The sequence below is a fragment of the Plodia interpunctella genome, chromosome 21 (assembly GCF_027563975.2).
Source record: "Plodia interpunctella isolate USDA-ARS_2022_Savannah chromosome 21, ilPloInte3.2, whole genome shotgun sequence".
Classification (NCBI taxonomy): Eukaryota; Metazoa; Arthropoda; class Insecta; order Lepidoptera; family Pyralidae; genus Plodia; species Plodia interpunctella.
Window position 1 is genome coordinate 5,351,333 of NC_071314.1, and position 22,390 is coordinate 5,373,722.

At 36.3% G+C, this 22,390-nt stretch overlaps 3 protein-coding genes across 4 annotated transcripts; 2 read left to right on the forward strand and 1 right to left on the reverse strand.

Annotated features, from left to right (window-relative positions):
- Positions 1–228: 228 nt before the first annotated feature.
- Es2 lies at positions 229–4,765 on the forward strand. The gene is made up of 8 exons (XM_053761214.2): positions 229–480; positions 641–794; positions 970–1,104; positions 1,189–1,382; positions 1,871–2,041; positions 2,677–2,867; positions 3,851–3,979; positions 4,428–4,765. The coding sequence occupies exons 1-8, from the start codon at positions 325–327 to the stop codon at positions 4,732–4,734; spliced, it is 1,437 nt and encodes a 478-aa protein (XP_053617189.1). The 5' UTR covers positions 229–324; the 3' UTR covers positions 4,735–4,765.
- A 609-nt stretch (positions 4,766–5,374) lies between these two features.
- LOC128679162 (uncharacterized protein) lies at positions 5,375–20,895 on the reverse strand. 2 transcript variants are annotated; one of them, XM_053761216.1, is made up of 6 exons: positions 20,703–20,895; positions 10,597–10,717; positions 8,958–9,164; positions 8,532–8,768; positions 7,812–8,098; positions 5,375–6,840 (listed from the first exon to the last, which is right to left on the reverse strand). In XM_053761216.1, the coding sequence occupies exons 1-6, from the start codon at positions 20,713–20,715 to the stop codon at positions 6,434–6,436; spliced, it is 1,272 nt and encodes a 423-aa protein (XP_053617191.1). In that variant the 5' UTR covers positions 20,716–20,895; the 3' UTR covers positions 5,375–6,433. The 2 variants fall into 2 exon arrangements, with proteins under 2 accessions (XP_053617191.1, XP_053617190.1); XM_053761215.1 differs by lacking the exon at positions 20,703–20,895 and adding an exon at positions 13,210–13,279.
- Positions 11,951–17,068, forward strand: LOC128679163 (uncharacterized). The gene is made up of 6 exons (XM_053761217.2): positions 11,951–12,108; positions 12,238–12,272; positions 12,356–12,646; positions 13,014–13,185; positions 15,586–15,766; positions 16,678–17,068. The coding sequence occupies exons 1-6, from the start codon at positions 12,034–12,036 to the stop codon at positions 16,929–16,931; spliced, it is 1,008 nt and encodes a 335-aa protein (XP_053617192.1). The 5' UTR covers positions 11,951–12,033; the 3' UTR covers positions 16,932–17,068.
- Positions 20,896–22,390: the final 1,495 nt, after the last annotated feature.

Genomic DNA, 22,390 nt, shown 5'->3' on the forward strand with positions numbered 1-22,390 from the left:
AGATTAGTGTTGTCGAACTATCGATAGTTGCACAATCGATAGTGACATAACATTGTAGAGCAATACTCTATAAGATAGTTGCTCTTTATCAATAGTATTGCACCAAAATCGGCTTTCGGTACTATCGATAGTAAACAAAACTATTGATAGCTATCGATAGTGTGGCTTATTCTCCGACTATCGATTGTTTCGAAAGGCAGAACGCCATCGATAGTTGACTATCGATCGAGGGGCAACACTATGGCAGATTGATTGCATTGTGCATCCATATCATGGTCTTATTTTGTTGTTTTTGTAATGTGATTTTGTAATAATTTCCACAAAATGGGAGAGCGAAATACTTCCTTTAAACCGGGAGAAGCAGCATTAAGAAACATGAAATTATTGAAAAGTGAAAGCACAGTATTCAAAGTGCCAAAAGTTCCCAAAAAGAAAAATATAAAAAAGGCTCAAGTTTTAGATGAAGATGTTTATGTTGAGGTGACTACTCTATAATTTATTTCCCAGCTTAATTTGTCTGCAAATTTAACAAAAAATATTTACGTTCTTTCTTTGCATACTCTTGCATGTAATTGTTAATCCAACTAATGTACATAAGTACACGACAATTTCTAACTCAATTATTCTTTTGTGTTTTCAGGGCATTGCTAAAATTATTCAAAGAGATTTCTTCCCTGATTTAGAGAAACTTAATGCACAGAATGAATATTTGGAGGCTTCTGAAAACAAAGACTATGCTAGATTAAGGGAAATCACTAGGAAATATAGTGGCAATAGACCACCCACAGAACCTTGTAAGTGTATTTTTTATTTTTTTTTTATTTAAAAATAAAGACCTAGTAAAGTAACAAATGCTGTTTTTTACATTTTATGCTTAAACTAATATTACCTAATTAAAAAAACTTAATATTCAACGAAAGGTAACCAGCTCAGCTATATTTTATTGTATATGTACTATATTCATTTCAGATAACACACCTGCAACATTTGACACCCCAGGAAGACCATACTCTCCATCTGCACCAACTGTGAGGGAACAAAGACCAGAGGAAAATGATAGTAATAAGGATAAACCAAAAGATATCACAGACAATCATACATTAGGTAAAAGTGTACATGTATATATGTAGGCTTTAGTGAGGTTTTTGGCAGAATATTCTTACTTATTAAAGGTTTATTTTTGCACAGATTCATTCCTAGCCAATCACACAAGTGAAGATAACGCCAGTTACGATCGTGTCATTGCATTGGAAGACAAGAAGCGGTCTACAAAGCTGGCATCGCAATTTGAATCGGAGTTGAAGTCTCTAGCGTTGGCTGATTCAGCACTTGCCTTGCCGTCTATTGAGCAGCAAGCTGACCAGACTGACAGGCAGACAGAGGTATATTTATGTTCTTATATTTTAAGTTGTTCGTGATCGAACAAGGAGAAAAGAAAAACTTGAGAATTTTACTGTTATATTGTAAAATAATTACAAATTAGATATTCAAATGGGGGAGGGCTATATGGGTAGCAACACGAGCGTGCCGTGACAGTGTAAAAGACAAGGAGGCACGTCGGGTGACGACGCAATATAACCGCACGGACTATGCGGGATCCGGGGAGACTGCTTGGCTGCGATTGGGCATTGTGGGCATCGCGCGATATTCTCGCCTCATCATTGCTTGTCGCGGCGTAGACATAAGTAATTTTAATTTGAATGACTGGGTTCATCAGCTTAAATAAATGATAAAAATTATTTATATATTTATTTATTTAACTTTATTACATTATACAGTATTATTATTATGAGTGGATGTGATCATCATTCCAATTCATAGCTGTTCCAGTGTTAGTAGTATAAAGTATTAAAAAACTCCCATTTTCTAGGTGGACACATGGAGATATAAAGCCAAGAACTACATAATGTACGTGCCGGACGGGGCGCAGCAACAGCCGCCGGCCAAGCCCGAGCTGCAACACCACAACACGAGGCTGAGGGCGGAGCCCTTCGACCACGTCAAGAATAAGGAGGCTATCACCGCCATTGCTAAGAGCCAGGTATTATTATATAGACTAGATCATTCAACTATATTAGTGAAAGTGTGACAGACTTTCGCATTTCTAATACTAGTATGACATTTCTTCCCTTTGGAACGGCCCAGCATATCACCTTGCCCCGCTACAATGCTTTTGGTTGTGTTATCTATTATGTATAGACTATTAAACTACTTACTATAACTTGCGAGAAATATTTTCAAGTAATACACAGTAACTTTAATTTAAATGGGGTGAGGAAGGCCTAAAAAACAGATAAACTGCATCAGGGAAGATATTTGGAATGGGCTACATTCCAACTGAACAAATCAGATACATTTTTATAATGTCAAAAACAAAAAATATATGGAACTTGTATGACATTTATATCATATATTATGACGTCACGATTTTTGTAGTCAAAATGCATTCCTAGTATACTTTAATGAGAATAAAAAAAATAGTAATTAACGTAATTAATACAACTAATCAATTAAAGTGACATTTAATTATTGTATTCGGTTATTTGAATACCATTCTATATTTATTTTTTTACTCAGTGAATAAATTTGAAAATAACAGACATTTTGCGTCGACCCCTGTTAACTATAAGCCAAGACGATGATGATGTCGTGATGACACTAACTTTAAATCCCTAGGGAGCTACGGTAACAGGAAAGATTGGTGTGGACGGAGTGAGTATAACAACAGAGAAGGAAGCCCAATACCCCTTCGTGGCCACCCCCAGCCCCCGCCCCGGGCTGGACGCGGATGCCTCCCCCCTCATGACCTGGGGAGAGATTGAAGGCACACCTTTCAGGCTGGATGGAGGGGATACCCCGCTGCCTGCGTGAGTATACATATAGCCTTATTATGAAGTTACTGTAACTTTAGTGTTATCATTAGAAAAATACCTCGTATTTTGCTTAAGCTCGAAGGACATATTTGGCGCTAGGCTTGGTGGAATCAATATTATTTAGTAACATGATATACATTATTTATTGATGTCAAAATTTTACTTAAAACTAAGGCTATTGTCTGGGTATTAGCGGAAGTATTACATAATCTGTGCTGGATGTATAGCCTTATTATAAAAACTTACTCTACTTGAGTTATGATTGCAAAAGTTTCGCGTATTTTGTTTGTCGAATTTCGATTGGAAACTACTATATTCTTACTTAGTAGAAAAAAAAGCCAATTTCCTGTATGTTATATCATATATATCAGAATATACATTACATATGTTTTCTGTATGTTTATATCATCTTCATATCTTCCAATGTTTCATATTTTATTTAGTTTACATTTTATTGACTTGTACCCTGTTATTCATAAAAAAGTTGAAATATACTTTTAGCTAAAAATATTTTGTCATTATTACATTTAGTAATATTTATTGTTGACAGAACGAGACAAAACATGCTTTAACTTAAATAAAGTGTAATTTAACTTTTTATATTTAGACATTATTTATATTTTTTATTTTATTTTCTGAAATGAAAAGTATAGTGTTTGCCATGGTCGATAGTAATCAATTCCAACTCGTTTATAGCAGTCTAAAGGGTGAATCTCCGAGCGTTTCAACCGCTGTTCCCGCACCGTTATGATCCGTCAATTTTCTCGAGGAAGGATTCATTTCCAAAATCAGTCATTCATAAAATTTACATTGACCACAGTACAGACTAATGATTTCAAAGTCAGATAGTTACACTGATTCTTGTCTTTGTTAAAATTGGAAGAATTTACAATGACGCGCAGCCGCAGCGGTCGAAACGCTCGGAAATTCACCCTTAAAGTAAGTACCTTGTGTAACAATGTGACATGGGCACGCAGCGTGGGCTCGGGCGCGGCGTACCGCATGCTGGAGGGCGGCGCCCGCGAGCGGCTCGCGCTGCAGCTCGCGGAGCAAGCGGCGCGCAGCCGCCGCCTCGCCACGCCGCGCCCGTCGGCATCCACGCCCAGGTACAACTAAACTATACCAAAATCCATTTCTACTAATTGGAAAGTAGTAAATTTGCAATGGCTGCTTCCCGACTAGCCAATTCAGATACCTACTTTTTTGTAACGTCGAAAACAAAAGATTACATGGAGCTTGTGCGAAGTGTGTGCTTCACATTTTTTTTTAGAGTCAAAACGCATTCCTAATATACTTCACTGAGAACAAAAAAGTAAATTGTTATATAATTAACAAAATTAATCAATTAAAATTACATTTAATTATTGCGTAAAATAAAGAAAACAAAAAACCGGAACCCGTTATGTATTTAAATGAACAATATTTCAATACATAACATGTTCCGTTTGTTTTTTTATTGTACGGTACTCTAAAAAGTAATAAAAGTGAATTTGTCTTGATGTGTACGCGCACAAAAACAATACATGTCCACGTCCACTAAAAAAATACCTGTAGTTTCAGAACAAACACCGAACGCCTAGCCAGCATGTCGCCGGCCGCCAGAAAGTTAGCCGCGAAGCACCTCCTCTCCCCGCGCCTCAAGCTAACCCCGCGGGACATGGGAATAGCCCACGCCACCCCCAAGCGAACACCCACCCGTGGGCCACTAGTCTCCACCCCCACCGCGAAAACTCCCCAACGACCTTCGTCCACTGGAAGTGTCAACTGTGTCAGCATGACAGAGAACAATTTGACAGATAATCTGCTGCAAATCAATGTGGCGAAGAGGACCAGGTTAAAAGCGCAGGATTTCTTTTCTTAGTTTAGTTGGATTAAATCTTTTTTTGTTCATATTTCGTCTTTATTTTCTAGTATTATAATTATATATACGTTGACAAATACTGCTGTGATAAACTAGCGGCCCGTCCCGGCTTCGCTCGGATGAAAACATAATAAATTAATACACCTAAACCTTCCTCAGGAACCACTATGTATTAGTGAAAACCGCATGAAAGTCCGTGCAGTAGGTTTTGAGTTTATCGCGAACAGACAGGCAGACGACAGAGGCGGCAGAGGACTTTGCTTTATAATGTGCAAGGATAAGTTACTGGGAGAATCGCTTTTTAATCGATTTTATAGTAAAATATGTTGAATGCGCCCCTCTTGCTTATGATGGCAGATTAGTTCTAGAAAAATCTAATTTCAAACCACTCCAAATTCAGTTTATATTGCCAAGAAAGTTATTGTGTGTGTTTCTTTCCATGTAGTGCACAAATCTGCGTCGGAATAAATAAGATTATGAATTGTGATAAATAAGCTTAGGTCAGGTCGACCGTCCTATCTTTTTTGTTTTGCAGACGTAATTATATCGTATATGGTTGATACTATCGTGATTACTTCTGGGATCTCGCACTATTTAAGAAAATAGTGTGACTAAAGAAATATAAATAAAATCACATAAATTATTAAAAATTATAAAATTTAATAATCTTATACACTAATGTTTGAGCGCACGCAAAATAGTCAACTTTCCTCTTTACTTCTTGAACCAATTTTTTAGTTTCTACCAACACCATAATAATTATAGTATATTATGAAAACATTTTTCTTATGAATTATATATAAATATATCACAATTAAGGCACTTCACTTCCATATACCTACGCGACAACTTAGAAATATTTGTATATCTAATAAATACATTACAATACTTAAATAACATTTCAATTTTACATATTATTTCAAAATTATTAATATTTATTTACTTATTTCAATTATTATAAAATTAAATATCTCATTTTTGGATAATGAATAGGTGATAAAATTGTAATGGTATTTGTAATAGGTACCATTTTGATTCGTAAATTCGTAAACAATTTAACAACGTCGATTATAATTTTTTTATTAATCGTTTATTAAATAAACAACAATATTATTTTTCGCTAACACCTCGGATATACACCAAAAAAAATCAATAAAAACTAATTGAGGTTACTTGCATTCATTTATTGAATTTGTAAATCATTCATGTTGTATGATCGTAAATCATTCAATTAAATATTTTTTTCCAAATGTACATTTTTAAGTTAATAACGTACCAGTTACGTTTCTGTACCTACATTGCCTCAGCCATAGTGTTGCCACTATCCATAGGCCTAACATTGTTTTGTTATGCATACTAGTTTTCCGAATAAATATTTTCGGTCAAATAATATATTTGCTATCTGGAGACATATCACCCCGGGTCAAATGTGTCTATAAAAAAAAAACATTAATTTATATTATAATAATAACTTAATAGTATAATAACTAGTACTACACAGATACCGTCATAATTAGTCTTCAAACTGTAGTCAATGGAATAATATTTCTGCGTGTGTGAGACTCGTTTTTAACGCATATAACTAATAATATTTCTAAATCACTTGTTTTCTTCTCTAGCGCTAAGCCAAGGCTATCTATGTCACAAAATTACGACTACGTAAATAAACAAAGCCCAAAAAACATTATTATATACTACGTTACCACCACAATAAAGCCAGCCACTCCTTATACCACGGCTCAGGCGGTTGCGGCTTGTAATACTCCGCATTAGGTTTCGGTTGTTCGTCGTCCATGGGGTCTTCAACGAAAATGTTGACTAGAGATGCCTTGATGCCGAAACTGAAGAAGGCCAGATACGGGCAATACTTCATGAGTAAGAGGCTGAAGAGATAGTTTAAGTTGAAGTACAGGCGGCCTAAATATGTGCTGTACATCGCAGCCGCGAACGCTGCAAAGCCGAGTTTGCGTTTGCCCTTAGCTTTTAGCCTTTTGTACTCGGGAACTGTGTCCAGGGTTTCGTAGTCCTTGAGGTGCAGGAGACGAGGGCCTCTTTCTGGCAGGCCGGTTAGAACTGGCTTCGACATGAGAAGTGTGGAGTCCACACCTGAAATATTGTTACTTATTATAATTTTGATTGTATTCCTTATGCTATACGTTTTTTTATAAGTACGTATTCTTCAACTTTATTATCATTTTCTTTGGTTAAGTTTTCCTAATGGGAATTCAAATTACCTACTATTTTTTCATGTAAATGTGCGTATTATCCATTTTCTTTTTGTTGATCTATAGCAATGGTCGTCAAATTGCGGCCCGTGGCCGGTATTTGTTCAGCGACAAATCGAATTATTTCAATAGTTGTAGGTAGATAAATAATATCAAAACAGATTTTGCGTTCGAAGTTCGAAGCGACAATGTCAAATTGAACGAAATGTTATAACAAGACCTAATGTACACTAAATGAAAGCAATAATGAACTATGAGCGACTAACGACAATACGCGATATAAGGAGTATGCAATAGATACACGCAATCATTAATTTAAAAAGTTCGAAATAAAAACACATATATAAAACGTATTATAAAAATTTTCTTACTTTAATCAATTTTCTAACTGTAACTATAAATATGTATGAATACCTACTTCTTCAGATTTCCATACGAAGTAAATAAAGATATGGGCCGTATAAGTAGGTACGAGCTCATACTCGCGGCTCCGTGCCCACGTCAGTGCCCCTTGACCAAAAAAGAAGTGACGATCGCTGAGCTTATGGCATAGAGCATGTAATTAAGTTGTTTGAATCAATGTGCTATTTTTCAACTAGTCAAATCAGATAGGTACTAAATTCTAAAGTAAAAACAAAATGTGTTATAGTGTGACGTCCAGACTGGTCTTGGTCAGAAAACCTATAGGTACCCATATACCGAACACAAAATAAAACTACGTTATTGATGATGATTAAATATCACTTTAATTCATCAGTGTTGAATTAAAGTGATATTTAATTATCGTGTTTGATTATTTAAATACCATCGTGCATTTTATTTTCTATCATAGTCAAATAACCACATGCTCACCTTCGTCAAGGGCCTTTCCTTTTAAGTGTTTCATCAATTTGCTCTGCATATCGATCCTCTCCTTGTCAGTATAAACATATCCCGGCACGTCAGCTAGATGGCGGCACCAGTACAGCGTAGCCTCAGGGTCTATCGTCGGGTTCACATGCCACATTCCGTTCAACATAACCCTGGCTGAATGCTCGAAGTATTCGGGTACATTTTCCAGGGCTGGTGTGTAGAAACGCTCGAGTAATATTTGACACACTTGACGCGTCTCCCCGAACGTTTTTCGGCAAATATTGTATCTGAAATCAGACATTAGTTGGTGATAGCAGTGGTGATCCAGTGGTTAAGATACGCCTTATGAAAGGTCCCAGGTTGGAATCCTATTCGTAACATGAATTTGAACACCCACTTGGCTAATATGTATAGAGTTTTAATAGACCACCATTTGCTTCCGGCGAAGGAAACCTGCACTCTAGTTGATGATTATATGACAATAGAGACGATAATATCAAACGACTCCATTAATATAGCCCTTGTGTATAACATTCCACATTATGGCCAAGACACTCAGCTATGAATGTCTGACTATGAGACAAGCACTTAGAATTATTAATATATGGAAGGAATTAAGATAACCTACTACTACGTTTTTACATACTGTTAACCTGACAGCCTAACTGAAGTACTGTACTGCTGTATAAGTGTATAATGTCAAGTCATTATAAATCTTACCTGTCTTCGAGACCAATCATGTAGCCAATCGACCTCCAAACATGGTTATAAGCTTCCCAGTCGCCCGGCCGGAGCTGGTTGATACCGAATTTATCCGGTTTCAGCATGGAAAAGCCAATGAAACCGAACTGCGTTAGAGCTATGTCGCGTTGTGACACTACTCCTAGTCCTTTCGCCTTGGCACCCATGCTTGCTCGAAGATGGCGTGTTCGGACAGTCGTTAAAGATCTCCATGATCTGAAATATTTACTAAGTTGTTAATTATATTCTCCGTCCGTTTATGGCATGACAGAATGAAGCGTTGGACAAAATCGTCTTATGTCGTATTAGTCTTTTAAATTTTCCGCAAAGTTGCTATATTTTATTAAAATCAAGAATCTTCTCCACACATTAGAAAAGATACAGATGCGAAATGAAGTTACTCACGTACTGCCTGGCTTGAGTTCGTGTTCTAACCAGGCTGTCGTATGCAGCAATGTTGAGAGGTATCTCCTATACGCAGTGTACGTGGAGTTGGAGCGGCGCGTGCTCACCAGGATCTTCAAGATTGATGGCACCGCGAACACTGCCAGAAGTCCGAGCAGCATCGACGTGGACAGCATGAAGCAATTGTCCCAGAAGAAGCGACGACCCCTGTAGACAAGGATTAGATACATAAAATAGAAGATGGTCACCACGCCCGTCCGCTGTATATCCTCCTGAGATCGATTCCCAGAGCAGGCAAGTACCTATAAGTATAAATATACTTGTGATCACAGATGTTTGTCTACGGTTCTGGGTGTGTTATGTCCACGGATTTAATAAGTACGAAGTACCTACTAATTCCATGGTTATGTCCGTTTCTATGCTTCTGTCCATCGATTTAAAATGTTTATGTATATGATAGCTTCACATGTCGATATAGAGATTCCCACATGAGCTTAACGTGCCGGCTTGTATCAAAATACACAATGAAAACCCATAAAACTGAAAATTAGAGGCATACATTTATAATCAAACTAATAATTCGCCTCTTTTCTTATGTGATCAGAAAGGAATAAATAAAATTAGCAACTTGCAACTGTGTCAATAATCTAGAGTGCAGTGGTCACTTTTGGTTTTATCATTAACGTTATCTGCATGTTATCGAGTGCATAGGTATGGTAGTCTTACATAATTATACTGTCATACATCGTTATTATAATAACGGAGTAATAAACTTAGTTATAATGGTGCCCCGTACTGTCTTATGTAGGTATGCTTTATTTATTGTTTTGCTTTTTTTATGTCACCTGCCATCGATTTTACATCCCCATCTCATACCTACCATAGGACACAACCTCAAATTATTTCTTTAATCTTTTCTTTCTTTTATTCATCCTAGGCACTAAATATATACTATTATACCTATACCTAAACTCGAAAGTTAGCATATCAAACCTAAATGGGATATTTAAAGTTGCCGGTTTCTCCCTTGACTTAAATGCAGCGTTTAATTCGTTAGATATGGGTAGATCATGAAATCCTCCTAACTAAGCTAGCACATTAAGGTAGTAATACATTTTTAAATGCTATAAAGTAACAATCGAATAAACTGACTCTTGTGAAGTTCCTGATAATAAGGTGAATCTATGAATTCCCCTTATTATCACTTTCTAAAATGGCTAACATTGACAGAGGAGTAAGTACTTACCTCAGGGCTCACCAACCCAAGACAATGTTTTTGAATGATCTCTACAGGACAAATTATAAACAATTTATGTTGTAACACATTCTTCGTGTTATTGTTATGCATATTCTAATTAAGTAGGTATTTTTTTAGGTATGTTCAATTCAAGCACAATACATTGTTATGAATAAATTAAGTTAAATAAAATATCTATAACTGGACGAATTTTCAGAATACAGAAAAATCTAAGATATTACAGTCATTCATAAATAAAAATTACTTATTCATGCAATTTAAGGCTCACCTTAACGGTGCAACCGTTGCTTAACATCCTAAGCTTCGGTTGCACCGTCAATTTTGACGTCACATCACACCACTTGTTATGATGATGAGCTGTCAGTTAAAATGACAACTTACTGGTTAAACTGCTTCTCATCGTACCAATCTGGCAGCTCCAGGACCAGTTCGCTCGGCTTGCCCGTGTCGGAGGGGCTCTCCTGCGACTCTTCCGACAGTAATCCTTCTATTACTTGTTCCACTGCAAAGGAGGAAAAGGAAAATATTTTTTCTTTAATTTTGTTTTTGTAAAGAAACATCACTTTACATTTATAACTTATAAATTTATACGGAACCCATTGTGCGCTGGTCCAACTCGCATTTGACCGTTTATTATATGTAAGGATTACTAAATAGATGTGCTAAATATCATTTTATTCAAATGACTTTTATATAGGTATACGTAGATACCGACTTTACTTACCTACACAAAAAAATAAAAATAACCGAGAATAACCTTGACTTATTAAAGCTCTGTATGGCACGAGCCACGAACCTAGTAGAAAGAAGTACCTATGTAAATTAAATTATAAGACAAATGTTGTACAACTTGAATTGACGACATTCCAATTGCCCTTACGTTGCGAACAATACCTATCTAAATATTTTAGTAGATAATTATATAGATAATTATCTGGATATAATGGAAATTTTTTTGAACAATATTAAATTTTTAGTAGGTACTAGGTCTATACCTAGTACCTACGGTAATGAGTAGACGTGTGTAACCCTTTAATGAAACGACTCAGTGAGTCGTTTCAGCAAGTAGTGAGGCTCGGGGTGCGCTCCGGGGCCTAGCTACTGTTACCGGGGCTAGTACCTACCTATGTTTAAGTTTTGTATTTTGCTAACAATAGATATAAGGACAACTGTCTGAAATAAAAACATTCTAGGTAGGTATTTCATTTATTTATAGGACCATTAGAATTGGGCCATTCAGGCAATTTCAGCAACCAGTTTATTAAATGCAAATGCACTTTACAGTGTAGGCGCCAAACCACACATAGCCATAGACAAGGAATGGGTTAGTGATGTGACATCTGACAGGTAGGTATATACCCGCTCTGGCCTCTCCCATTTGGGAGCCCTATGCGATGTTACTTGTCCTTGGGAATATCAATATCTCCATATTGCGTGCGTCCAACTGCAAATAGGCTTCGTCATAGGTATTTTATGCGACTGGGTGAAGACGAGAGTATTATTGATGTACTTGACAATCTTGACATATGATTTCTAAACCAAAACACTTTCAATTCGGCTTAAAAATTCCGGAAAATGGCAACTTAATATGAAATTCCAGAACGTAAGCGATGTTAGATAAGAATCGTCGTAAGTCACCACTTGATGCCATCTGGTGGCATCAACTTTTTTTAGCTGACACATAACGTATTGAACGCACGAGAACAATGCACACAATGCAAACTGCTGCGCGGTCACTTATCAGTATGTTTGGTAAACATTCCCGGAAACTAAGTTTTTCTAACATTACGACTTGAGGCACCATTGAAGAAACTGGCCATGGCCTCTCGAACGATGTTCTTGATACAATTGTATTTATTTTCTTTAATTTTACATTCGAGTTTTTGTGACTGGGTAAGTTTTTTAAATAATAAAATTATAGACTACTTAGTTACGTGATTATTGAATCTAAAATCATTCAGATATGAAGCGAAGGTGGTAATGCATTACAAATAAAGTGATGTTATATTTTTATTTTTTTAGGCATCTGAATGGATGGCACCTGTACGGGACCATTTGTAAGTAAAACTCCAACCTAGCTACTTCTGTATGTATTTTTATTTGCCCTTTTGTATTCTAATATCGACTAAAATTTCCATAGAACCAATAAGTACAGCCCACCAAATGGCCCCCAACCTAGAGGTGTCCCTGGTGTCAATTACGATGCAGGGATTTTTGATGAAGAAACTGAGCGAGTGACCAATATTTATGAACCTGAAAGTCTGAATATGGAAGCGTCGCAGCCTAACTACGATATTTCTGCTGCCAGCTTGAAGTCGAAACTGGAGAATTCGTTGCAAACTGCGAAACTGTTAACAGAGACGTTGAAGATGCAAATCAATGCATTGACTTTGAAAGAAGTTGAATTGAAAGAGGCAATCGCTAACGGCAGGTATATGTACATTATTCTACTATATAAATTAGGTGTAGCGATATTATACGTAAATTACTAGTTAGACAAGGGCAAAAGATTCGGCCAACATTTTTTAAATCCCTGGCGAGGATACGAGGCAGAGAAGAGAGGCACCAGAAGAAGAAAACTAAGCTAATAAATATTGTGTTGCGTAGATAAAATGCAATAGAACATTGAACAAATGGTACCTAAACCTATGATTCCCGTAAAGGAGTAGGTACAGATATGTTATGTATGTTCTCAGCAATAACAGTTCCTATAGTTTGTAACTTTGGACTAACATCATCATCATTCTCTGGCTGATAATAGCCCACGTCATGTCTATAAGTAGCTTTTCGATGAACAGATCAGGGGTGACGGCGTTGACAGTGTCGTCGATGGGTCGTCTCCCGCGCACCTACCTCATCAGGGACGGTTATTGGACACGCTGCAACGGCATGGTCCAGCCACCGCCCTCCGATCAGACCAAGAGCTTCTTCAACGAAATCAACATTGCTCCAAGGTGCATTGGACAAGAGGTATGAACTGTAACTTAATCTTACTTCTTTGCGTGTCGACGCTCACTTGTGCCACTGCTACTGCTTTGTCGCCCAACATTAAATCGTCCGGAGCGCTGGAGTCAGGGTATAATTAGCAAGACAGTATTAGTGCTCATCACAACACTTTCAGTATCTAAAGATTAGTAGGTTAGTAAGAAAGTAAATGAATTAAAACTATACCTATGCGCATTCTACGAATAAATTGTGCATTACACGTGATTATATTATACACACTATCAGCTGTGATGAATGAATGATGACTAAGCCCTAAGCTTAATTTTGTTCAAATTATGATAAAGTATGTATTTTCCTTTACTATTGTTCTCCTCTCTCTTCTTTGTTCTCTTTTAAGGTTGGTTCTATACCTCAAAAGGTAAAAACGGAACCTTTATAGGATCACTTTGTTGTCCGTACTGTATGTAAGCAACTGATGTAAGTATATAAGTCAGATTTTAAACAAGTGAGGAATCTCAGATGCCGACGCGAATGCACGTGCATTGCGTATTTTATAAGAGAGCTTTCATTTACCACAAGGGAAAACCAACAATTTACGTCGAAACCGCAAAATATGGCGAACTGTTCATCAATATGTGAAGCCGGCATGACACGATGAATACCACAATTAAATTAAGTGGCAGAAGGTCTTACACCCTAGACAACAAATGTGCAGGTTTCCCCACGATGTTTTCCTTCATCAGAAGCAAATAATAGTCTATAGAAACTAGTACTGATAACATACAAATATAAATCAGCTATTTTCATACAAATTGGAAAGAAGTTACAAGTAGCCATTGACAATTCTATTCTTATATTAGTTTAGTCCTTGGCTCAATCGATTCGCTTGCTTATGTACATTTTATGCAATAATATATTTGCGTTGTGAGCTGATAATGATAATCAATAATGCTATTATGATGATAACAATAGATTAATTTCGCTTGTCACAAGTAAATATATGCAAATCCATGACCATGTCTGTTAGTTTATCATAGGTTTTAATAGCAAGGTCAAATGACCACCACTTCGCGTGTTTTATTTAGTCGTTTCTTCGGATTTGTCCAAGTTTTTAAGCCTACGCGGTTCGTTCGTGAGGGGTTTTCTGGTGAAATGTTCCCAGTGATCTTTTTTAGTTCCTTTCATTTTGTTATTTTCTTTTCATTTGTTTTTTTTTAATAAAAATACTTTTTTATTCACGTGAATTTATTTAAGGTCGGTGCACACTGCGTAATACGCTTTCCTATGTACCTTTATGAAATTATCAGCGTAAACGAGGGCGTTACAATTCCATACAAAAAACGAGCACGCACATTCGTTACGCATTTTGTGTTTTTATCCGCCGTCGGTAACTTAACTAATGGAAGCCCTATTAGCAAATCATGCTACCCTAATCTCAGTGGCGCATTAACTATTGTAGGAAATACTACGGGCTCCGCGTATTTAGGGTTCTACATGAGACGATACCTATTACGTCAGATCTTTTTGTCGATTATGCTGAAGGGTGTAAGTCGAAATAGAAAGTCGATCACGGATCTATCTATCCCAACTAATATTATAAATTTGAAAGTAAGTTTGTTTGTTTATTTCTGTTAATTGAGTAGATTGAGCGTGAAGAGGTAACAAGACAATCTACTCAACCAATAATCTTGAAATTTTGCATATATGTAATTTGAAGTAGGTATCTATGGAGAAGGACATAGGTTATTTTTCATCCCGGAAAAATAACTGTTTCCGTGGGAAAATTACACGGGCGAAGCCGCGGGAAAAAGCTAGTCTATTATATATAGATAGGAAGGCGGTTGTACATAAAAGTTGCCACGTATTTGATTGATCATTTCATCTAATTTTATTGGCAGAAATTACTTCTAAAGTCCGGTGGATGACGTACAAGACATAATAACTAGCCATTGTACTTTAAAATGATACGCAGCCTCATTATATACAAGGAAACATGTTATTTGAACAAGTGGATATCATAAACAGGTTCTGGGAACCTAAAACCTTTGCACGACTCTCTGCATTACGAGACGGACTAGCCAATAAAGGATTGTTTTGTTTTCAATTTCTTTAGTTTGCTATGTTTTCGTAATTATTATTCGCATGTAGGTAAGTTCAGACAAACAGACGCGACCTCTTCGCGACGCGAAAAAACAAAATAGATAGACTCATAGATAAAAATCTCCAAGCATATTTTTTTCGACGTTTCAAAACTGTTTTGGTCCTTTCGGCCGGAATGATCAAGTCTGCTTTAATCGTTTGGTTTATTTATTTATTTAGAATAGCTATTTGGTATATGTTCTCAAACATCACATATTTTCCCAATCCGTCGCCTTCTATTTCTGGAACGATCAGACTATTAATGGTCTTTTCTAATTTGCGAAGGTATCGTCGGGGCCTGACCCTTGCGTGTTCAACTCGATCACGAAGTACGAGACAATCCCGACGTACCGGCGGCTGGAGTACTACGAGGAGGACTACCTGTGCCTGAAGCCCACCTTCAACAGCAGCATGGAGCAGTACCTCAGCGTGCCCAAGCAACTTGTCAACGAGACTTGTTCCAACGGTAACAAAAACTCAGTCTTTTTTTTATTAGATGTGTTATTAAGCCTTTGAGCCTTTGAGTTGTAAAAACGATAAACCACAGATATATCTGTGAGGTAAACATTACTTAGCATCGCTCTGGCAGATGGGTATTATTTGACAAGATGATATACAATACACATGTCATGCATGTCTACCGTACAAGGTCAAAAGTACTTACATCAACAGAATAGGTACCTATCAACTTTAATCGGTACCACTATGTAAAATCGACGAATCATGCTTTCGGTGTAAGTACCTATCTAGGTTTAACTTCCTTATCGAAGTCGAGTACGTACATTCATAAATACTATGATAAACATTAACGTCTAATTCCCTTTTGTGGTTTTCAGTAGGTACCTATTGAGAAATAAATTTATTAGCAACAAACTTTTCGATTCATATCTCAACTTCAATGTGACGAGGTTCTAAGAAAGGCATAATTTACTCTTGAATTTACATAACGAATGTTACGATTTTGAAAACGTAACCAGATGTAATAAATGTACGAGTATCTATTAGTTATCTATTCGGTAGGAATTTAAGTAGGTAGGTATCGGTCAAACAATGGCCAAGCGATGAAAAATTTCGAAGTGTTTGAATATTTTCCTGCTGAAAGAAATACCATTGCGTAATGTCAGAAAAAAGATTCAGTACCTACATAGGTATCCAACTTTATCCAGTACGAGGTAGACAGAGACACGATAGCCTGTTTGGCGGGCTTATGCTAGCTTACCTATTGCCTATGATAAAGAATAGTCCGTTCCGAATTGATTTTGAAAATTGCGCAGGCTATTATTTTTCTTCGGTTCTCCAGGTGCTTCTACGCATGGAAGTGAATAAGTTTAACATAAAAATTCGAGCTCGCTCGTCTCACATAGACTACATTTTCAGGTGTGATAAGGACCCTCACAGAGAACTCGATAGAGTGTGGTATTCGGACTCTGGCAGACTATACCTACTACCCTCAAAGGAGCTACACCTCTCTCCTACCCCTGGAGTACTGCACCGAAAAGGATGGCTCCTGCAGGCTTATCGTCGCGTGGCACATCTCTAATACAACCATAGAGAATTTCGAATTCTTAAAAAATCAACCGAATTTCAAAAAATATTTCATCAGAGCTAACTTTGTAGAGCAGGTTATTTAAGGAAAAATATATATATTTTTTTTATTAATTTCATTAATAAAAAGCTAATTAATAATATAAATGTATATAACGGTATCTTTTAATAAATAAAAAATATTTTGACAATACTATTAATTATAACTTTATTAAATTTTTAATTAAAACACAGTTTATTTTATTACTTATCCATGTTTACATCCATTATATTTAGCGCATACCTATCTGTAAAAAGTTATTGTTTCTGTTCTTTTCGCTACATTAAGCACTAGCGACGCGGCTCGGCTTCGAACGAAATCTATAATCTGTGTGATTTCTCCTAATATATTTATATTTATATCTATAAACCTTCGGGAATTAATTCAAATTGTCTAAATAACAGTAAACTACATCAAAATCGGTTACGTGATGTAAAAGAAAGTAACAGAGAGATGCGGAGGGCGACTTGTTTTATACTACGTAAGTGATAAAACATCTTTACAACTTGGACGAACAATGACATAATGGTAAAGTTGAAATACTTAATAAATTATCATTATCCCTATCTCATAGATATCATAAATATCGTCATCAATATATATAATAAAATTGAAGAAAGGCCAAATTTATACATTGGATATATTTTTGAAATTCTTCATGGAATATACTTAGTTACTGATAAAGATGACGAAAATATAGTTTTGGAAATTTTTGTCTGTCTGTCTGTCTATCTGAACGCGCATCACTCGAAATCTACTGGACCGATTTGCTTGAAATTTGGTATGTAGGTAGGTACCTTATACATATACCGGGTTAACATCTTAGATGCATTTCATCCCGGTAAATGGTCAGGTTCCCGTAGGATAATTCTAAAACGAATTATGAATCAAAAATGCCTTGGAATCCCGGGTTAACATCTTATAGACATTTCATCGCGGAAAATGAGGAGGGTCCTGTAAGAAAATTAAAATAACAATCCACGGAGACGATTTACTTTAAAATTTTGTAGTAAGGTGTAAACAGAATATAATCAAACTTTTTTATCGATAAAAGTCTGATATAGAAATAATTAGAAGGTATCAATTTTCAATTTAATTTTGTTATATTTTAGTTTTGAACATAAAGATATATAAATAGATGGCGCCACCAAGACTTCAAACGCGCTATGGTTTCGCTCAGACAAAATGATATACATATTGTAGGTGAGTGTAGGTGAGCACTAAGAGAGGATTTTTGGAAATTCTCCGAAGTGGGTGAAACGGGTGAAAAACTGTAAATATGAAAGTTCTACATTGTTGAACTTAGTGACTTGAAAATTTGGATTTTGGTTGTTTACAACAAAGTAATGAATACGTGTTTCAGATTTTTCTGAAAATCAACCTTCAACCCCTTCAAAAGGGGGATGAAAGATTGTATGGGACTTAATTAATACAATTTTCAAGATAAAAAGCTGAAAATTGGCACAGTTACTTTTTGTAGTACATAATAGTAATAGTAAAAACAAAAAAAAAATTACGTTTGTGGTTAATAATAAACCGGGACGTAAAACGTCATGGAAAATGGGACGGCACGCGTTGCAGAAAGCGGGAGTGGGAGTCGGAGCGGGAAATGGGAAGGAGACACGTAGTGAAACGGAACGGGACACATTGCGAAAAACATGATGGCACAATATGTAGGAAACGGTACGGGATATCTACTTTACATTACATAGCAGGAAGCGGATGGACAAGTTTGCGACACGAAACACGCAGCGGGAAACAGGAAATTGAACTTAAGATGAGAAAAAATGCGAATTCGAATCATATATGTTTACACCAATTACAGAGTACGCGATAAAAAAATTACTGAGATTTGGTTATGAAATACACGCGGGCGAAACCGCGGGCAAAAGCTAGTTATAAATCAATATGTATGTATTCCTACGAACCGTCGCGTGGCGGTGATAGATGAAAGTGACTTTATTAACGAAACGGCTACCTATTGTTTTAATAACTTTCTGTATAATAGCATTTATTGATTAACAAAAGACTTTTTACTTTATTAACTTTCTTCGTAAAACCTTTATTATTTAACAAAATAGCTTTGCCTTTCTATAGTACTTACATATATGCTTTCTATGTAACCTATGTATACGTAAGTAAAACTCATTCCCAAGGCGGGCTTACGGTTTACGGGATTTCAAATTTTGAATTATTCCACTTAAATCACTTGGGTAATTCACCCAGGTAATTTAAGTCCACTGAGTACTTAAATCACCTCCGCTCAGGTGATTCAGGTCGACCAGAAATTTCACAAATTTTTTTCCACCTAAAGCACCAGCAAGGCAACAAGGTGATTTAATTACACAAATCATTGTACGTAATTCTCCTAAGGATAATTAATGTATGAGAATTAAATACTTTTAGATATGAAAATGAAACGCAAAGTATTTTATTACGATTTAGTTGATTAAAAAAAGGAAAAAATACTATGAGTTTCATTTTTATAAACTTTTCATTTCATTATCCTAGGAGAATTACGTACAATGATTTGCGTAATTATGTATATGTACAAAATTTAGTGAAATTTCTGGTCGACCTAAATCACCTGAGCGGAGGTGATTTAAGTACACCGACTCAGTGGAATTGAATGTTGATCTAAGTTTTATACCCACGCGAGTAAGTAACTCTTCCTTTTCAAATAAGTACTTCGCACCTTTTACTAATTATACCTACTTAATACATAAATAGGTACCTATAGTACATAAAAACAGTAGGTAATTAAAATTAGTACCTTTTGAGAGACATGTAGGATACCTAAGTTCAATTTAGAATTTGACATGAAAAAAGACAGTAAATGTCCAATCCATATTATAAAATTAAGTAGTTACCCCCGTTGTGTCTGTCTGTATGAAGGAAAAAAACAAAATCTAATAATTATTTACCTAATATATTAATATACACTTGACAGATGGTAGAACTAGAATATAACCTGGAATAACACTTACTTTTTATTCCTAAAAACCCACGGGAGCGAAGGCCCGGGGCGCAGCTAGTAGTTTTTAAATATTGCATTCGGTGTCCGGCCGGCTTACCTAGTGACATGAGAATCGATAGTTCTACCCATGTTCTACCTTACAGTTTGGTTCAATTAGGTAGGTACGACGCCGCCACCACCGAGAAAAACTTTTGATTTCCGTATCCGGTATAGAATATATTTTTAAACAAACGCTTTTACAGGCACGGACAGACTCTGCAGTAAAATGGATGTACCTACTTAGGCTGTATTCTAAGGTTCTGTTTGGCATATTAATATTCGAATAAACGAATAATAAAGATTTTAGGCACATAATGATGTATAATTGTGATTGGATAAAACAACTCTACAGTCCGATATAAGTATATTCAAATACAAAATTGTTAAATAATAGAGATCTAAGAAAACTGTACATACTCCTATATACTGTAAATGTTTGTAAATAAATAAAATAAATAAATATATTAGGACAAATCACACAGATTGAGCTAGCCCCAAAGTAAGTTCGAGACTTGTGTTATGGGATACTAACTCAACGATACTATATTTTATAAATAGATACATATATAAATAGACATCCAAGACCCGGGCCAATCAGAAAAAGATCATTTTCCATCATGACCCGACCGGGGATCGAACCCGGGACCTCTCGGTTCAGTGGCAAGAACTTTACCGCTGCGCCACCGAGGTCGTTTGTGCTGTAGACCGCAAAAATAATTGCAATGAACCTAAATCTGGAGCTTACCTACCTCTGTACCTATATAACTATCTATGCGTCGGTTGACAAAAAGACAAACTCACCACTTAAATCCATGTTTATGTCGATTTGTCCGCAGTGTAGAAAAAAAATGCGCGTTCACATAAATTCTGCCAATATGTGGGTCATCAAAACTTCAACTTTCTCCCCCATGAAACGAGGTTCGATTAATGAAATAAAAACTTACATACGCGCAGAGCGTGCGGCGCGCTCACCGACTTGTGTCTAACTGTTGTTTTATTTATTTGTTGGCTAGTTGACGGCTGAATGGATGCCTCTGTCCGTCTCGTCGAGTTTCGTCACATATTTTTGACGGTATGAAAATGTCTACTAGCCTAGAAGCTATGACTATACTTAAACATGCTACAACTTTCTGTAAACACAATAACCATAGCAGTCTAAACTTTTATATTATACCTAGGTAGTATCCGACCGAATAGGTAGATATTAAGTTTGTTTACATTTTATTTATAGACGTTATATGACTACAGTACAGATCGAGATCGATATTTAACATCATTAATAAGATAATTTTCTTCGATCGGAGATCCATCCATCCATCCACGTCACATAACCTCATCCCTACAGGAAATAAACTATGAAGTAGGTAGTAGGTTTTGCACGGTTTGGCACATGATCATTTATTAGGTTTTCCTTACAATAATTATTTATTTTATTTATTTATCCAAACTTTATTTACCATCTAGCGTTTGCCCGCGCTAACGCGGTTACGGTTACGCGTTATTATGATGTGCGTAAGCTCATAAATATTTTTGTCATACCTCGGGTTCAAAGCAACGTAGGCGCGATGAAACCTGGATTTTAAGTTAGACCATCCGATATATAAATAAATTTATACAAACGCTACATAATACATCCAGTCGACCCAAATACGACAGCATTATCCCTCTCGAGTATTTGTGACACCGATAACAAATTAACACGCAGCATCTGGGACATGCGGCATCTGGGACATGCGGCATCTGGGACTAATTTAATATCAGTGAATGTTATTCTACCTGTTTGCCATTCAACATTGTTAATATATTTTCCCATGCCAGATAATACCTATATATTGACCTTTTGATTATTAGCGCAAGTAATACTACTCTTTTCACAAGAATGAATGTCTCATATGCACATATTAGTATTATTTGGACTCACGGAGTATGGAATAAATTCAAATAGGGAGTATTACTGCACACCTCGACGACCTCGGTGAGACGACCTCGGTGGCGCAGTGGTCAAGTTCTTGCCACTGAACCGAGAGGTCCCGGGTTCGATCCCTGGTCGGGTCATGATGGAAAATGATCTTTTTCTGATTGGCCCGGGTCTTGGATGTTTATCTATATATGTATTCGTTATAAAATATAGTATCGTTGAGTTAGTATCCCATAACACAAGTCTCGAACTTACTTTGGGGCTAGCTCAATCTGTGTGATTTGTCCTAATATATTTATTTATTTAACCCGCCAGAGTACAGCACTGTATGTTAGGTACACAAAAGCTTTGCCGCCTTTTGCTATGTTGATTAAAACGTTTATTTTAGAGTACTTTATTAATCCTTTCATTATGTAAGCATTCGTTTGTGAAAATATACAACAATGTAGCATATTCGGGTGCCGAAATATTGGGAAAAATCGTTATTCATAAGATAAAAAACTTCGAAAACTATGGGATACGCCTCACGCTGTAAAATTTTCGAGCCAATAAACGGTCGAAAAAAAGCTTG

What these genes read in the sequence shown, in the direction of transcription:
- Es2 (XM_053761214.2), top strand. Translation starts at nt 325, where the DNA reads ATGGGAGAGCGAAATACTTCCTTTAAACCGGGAGAAGCAGCATTAAGA. An exon ending in AGACTGACAGGCAGACAGAG is followed by an intron (nt 1,383 to 1,870) that starts GTATATTTATGT and finishes CCCATTTTCTAG; the next exon opens with GTGGACACATGGAGATATAA. An exon ending in CCGTCGGCATCCACGCCCAG is followed by an intron (nt 3,980 to 4,427) that starts GTACAACTAAAC and finishes AAATACCTGTAG; the next exon opens with TTTCAGAACAAACACCGAAC.
- LOC128679163 (XM_053761217.2), top strand. Translation starts at nt 12,034, where the DNA reads ATGGCCTCTCGAACGATGTTCTTGATACAATTGTATTTATTTTCTTTA. An exon ending in CAAGGTGCATTGGACAAGAG is followed by an intron (nt 13,186 to 15,585) that starts GTATGAACTGTA and finishes TAATTTGCGAAG; the next exon opens with GTATCGTCGGGGCCTGACCC. An exon ending in CAACGAGACTTGTTCCAACG is followed by an intron (nt 15,767 to 16,677) that starts GTAACAAAAACT and finishes CTACATTTTCAG; the next exon opens with GTGTGATAAGGACCCTCACA.
- LOC128679162 (XM_053761215.1), bottom strand. Translation starts at nt 13,264, where the DNA reads ATGTTGGGCGACAAAGCAGTAGCAGTGGCACAAGTGAGCGTCGACACG. An exon ending in GAGCGTCGACACGCAAAGAA is followed by an intron (nt 10,718 to 13,209) that starts GTAAGATTAAGT and finishes CCTCCTTTGCAG; the next exon opens with TGGAACAAGTAATAGAAGGA. An exon ending in GAACTCAAGCCAGGCAGTAC is followed by an intron (nt 8,769 to 8,957) that starts GTGAGTAACTTC and finishes TAAATATTTCAG; the next exon opens with ATCATGGAGATCTTTAACGA.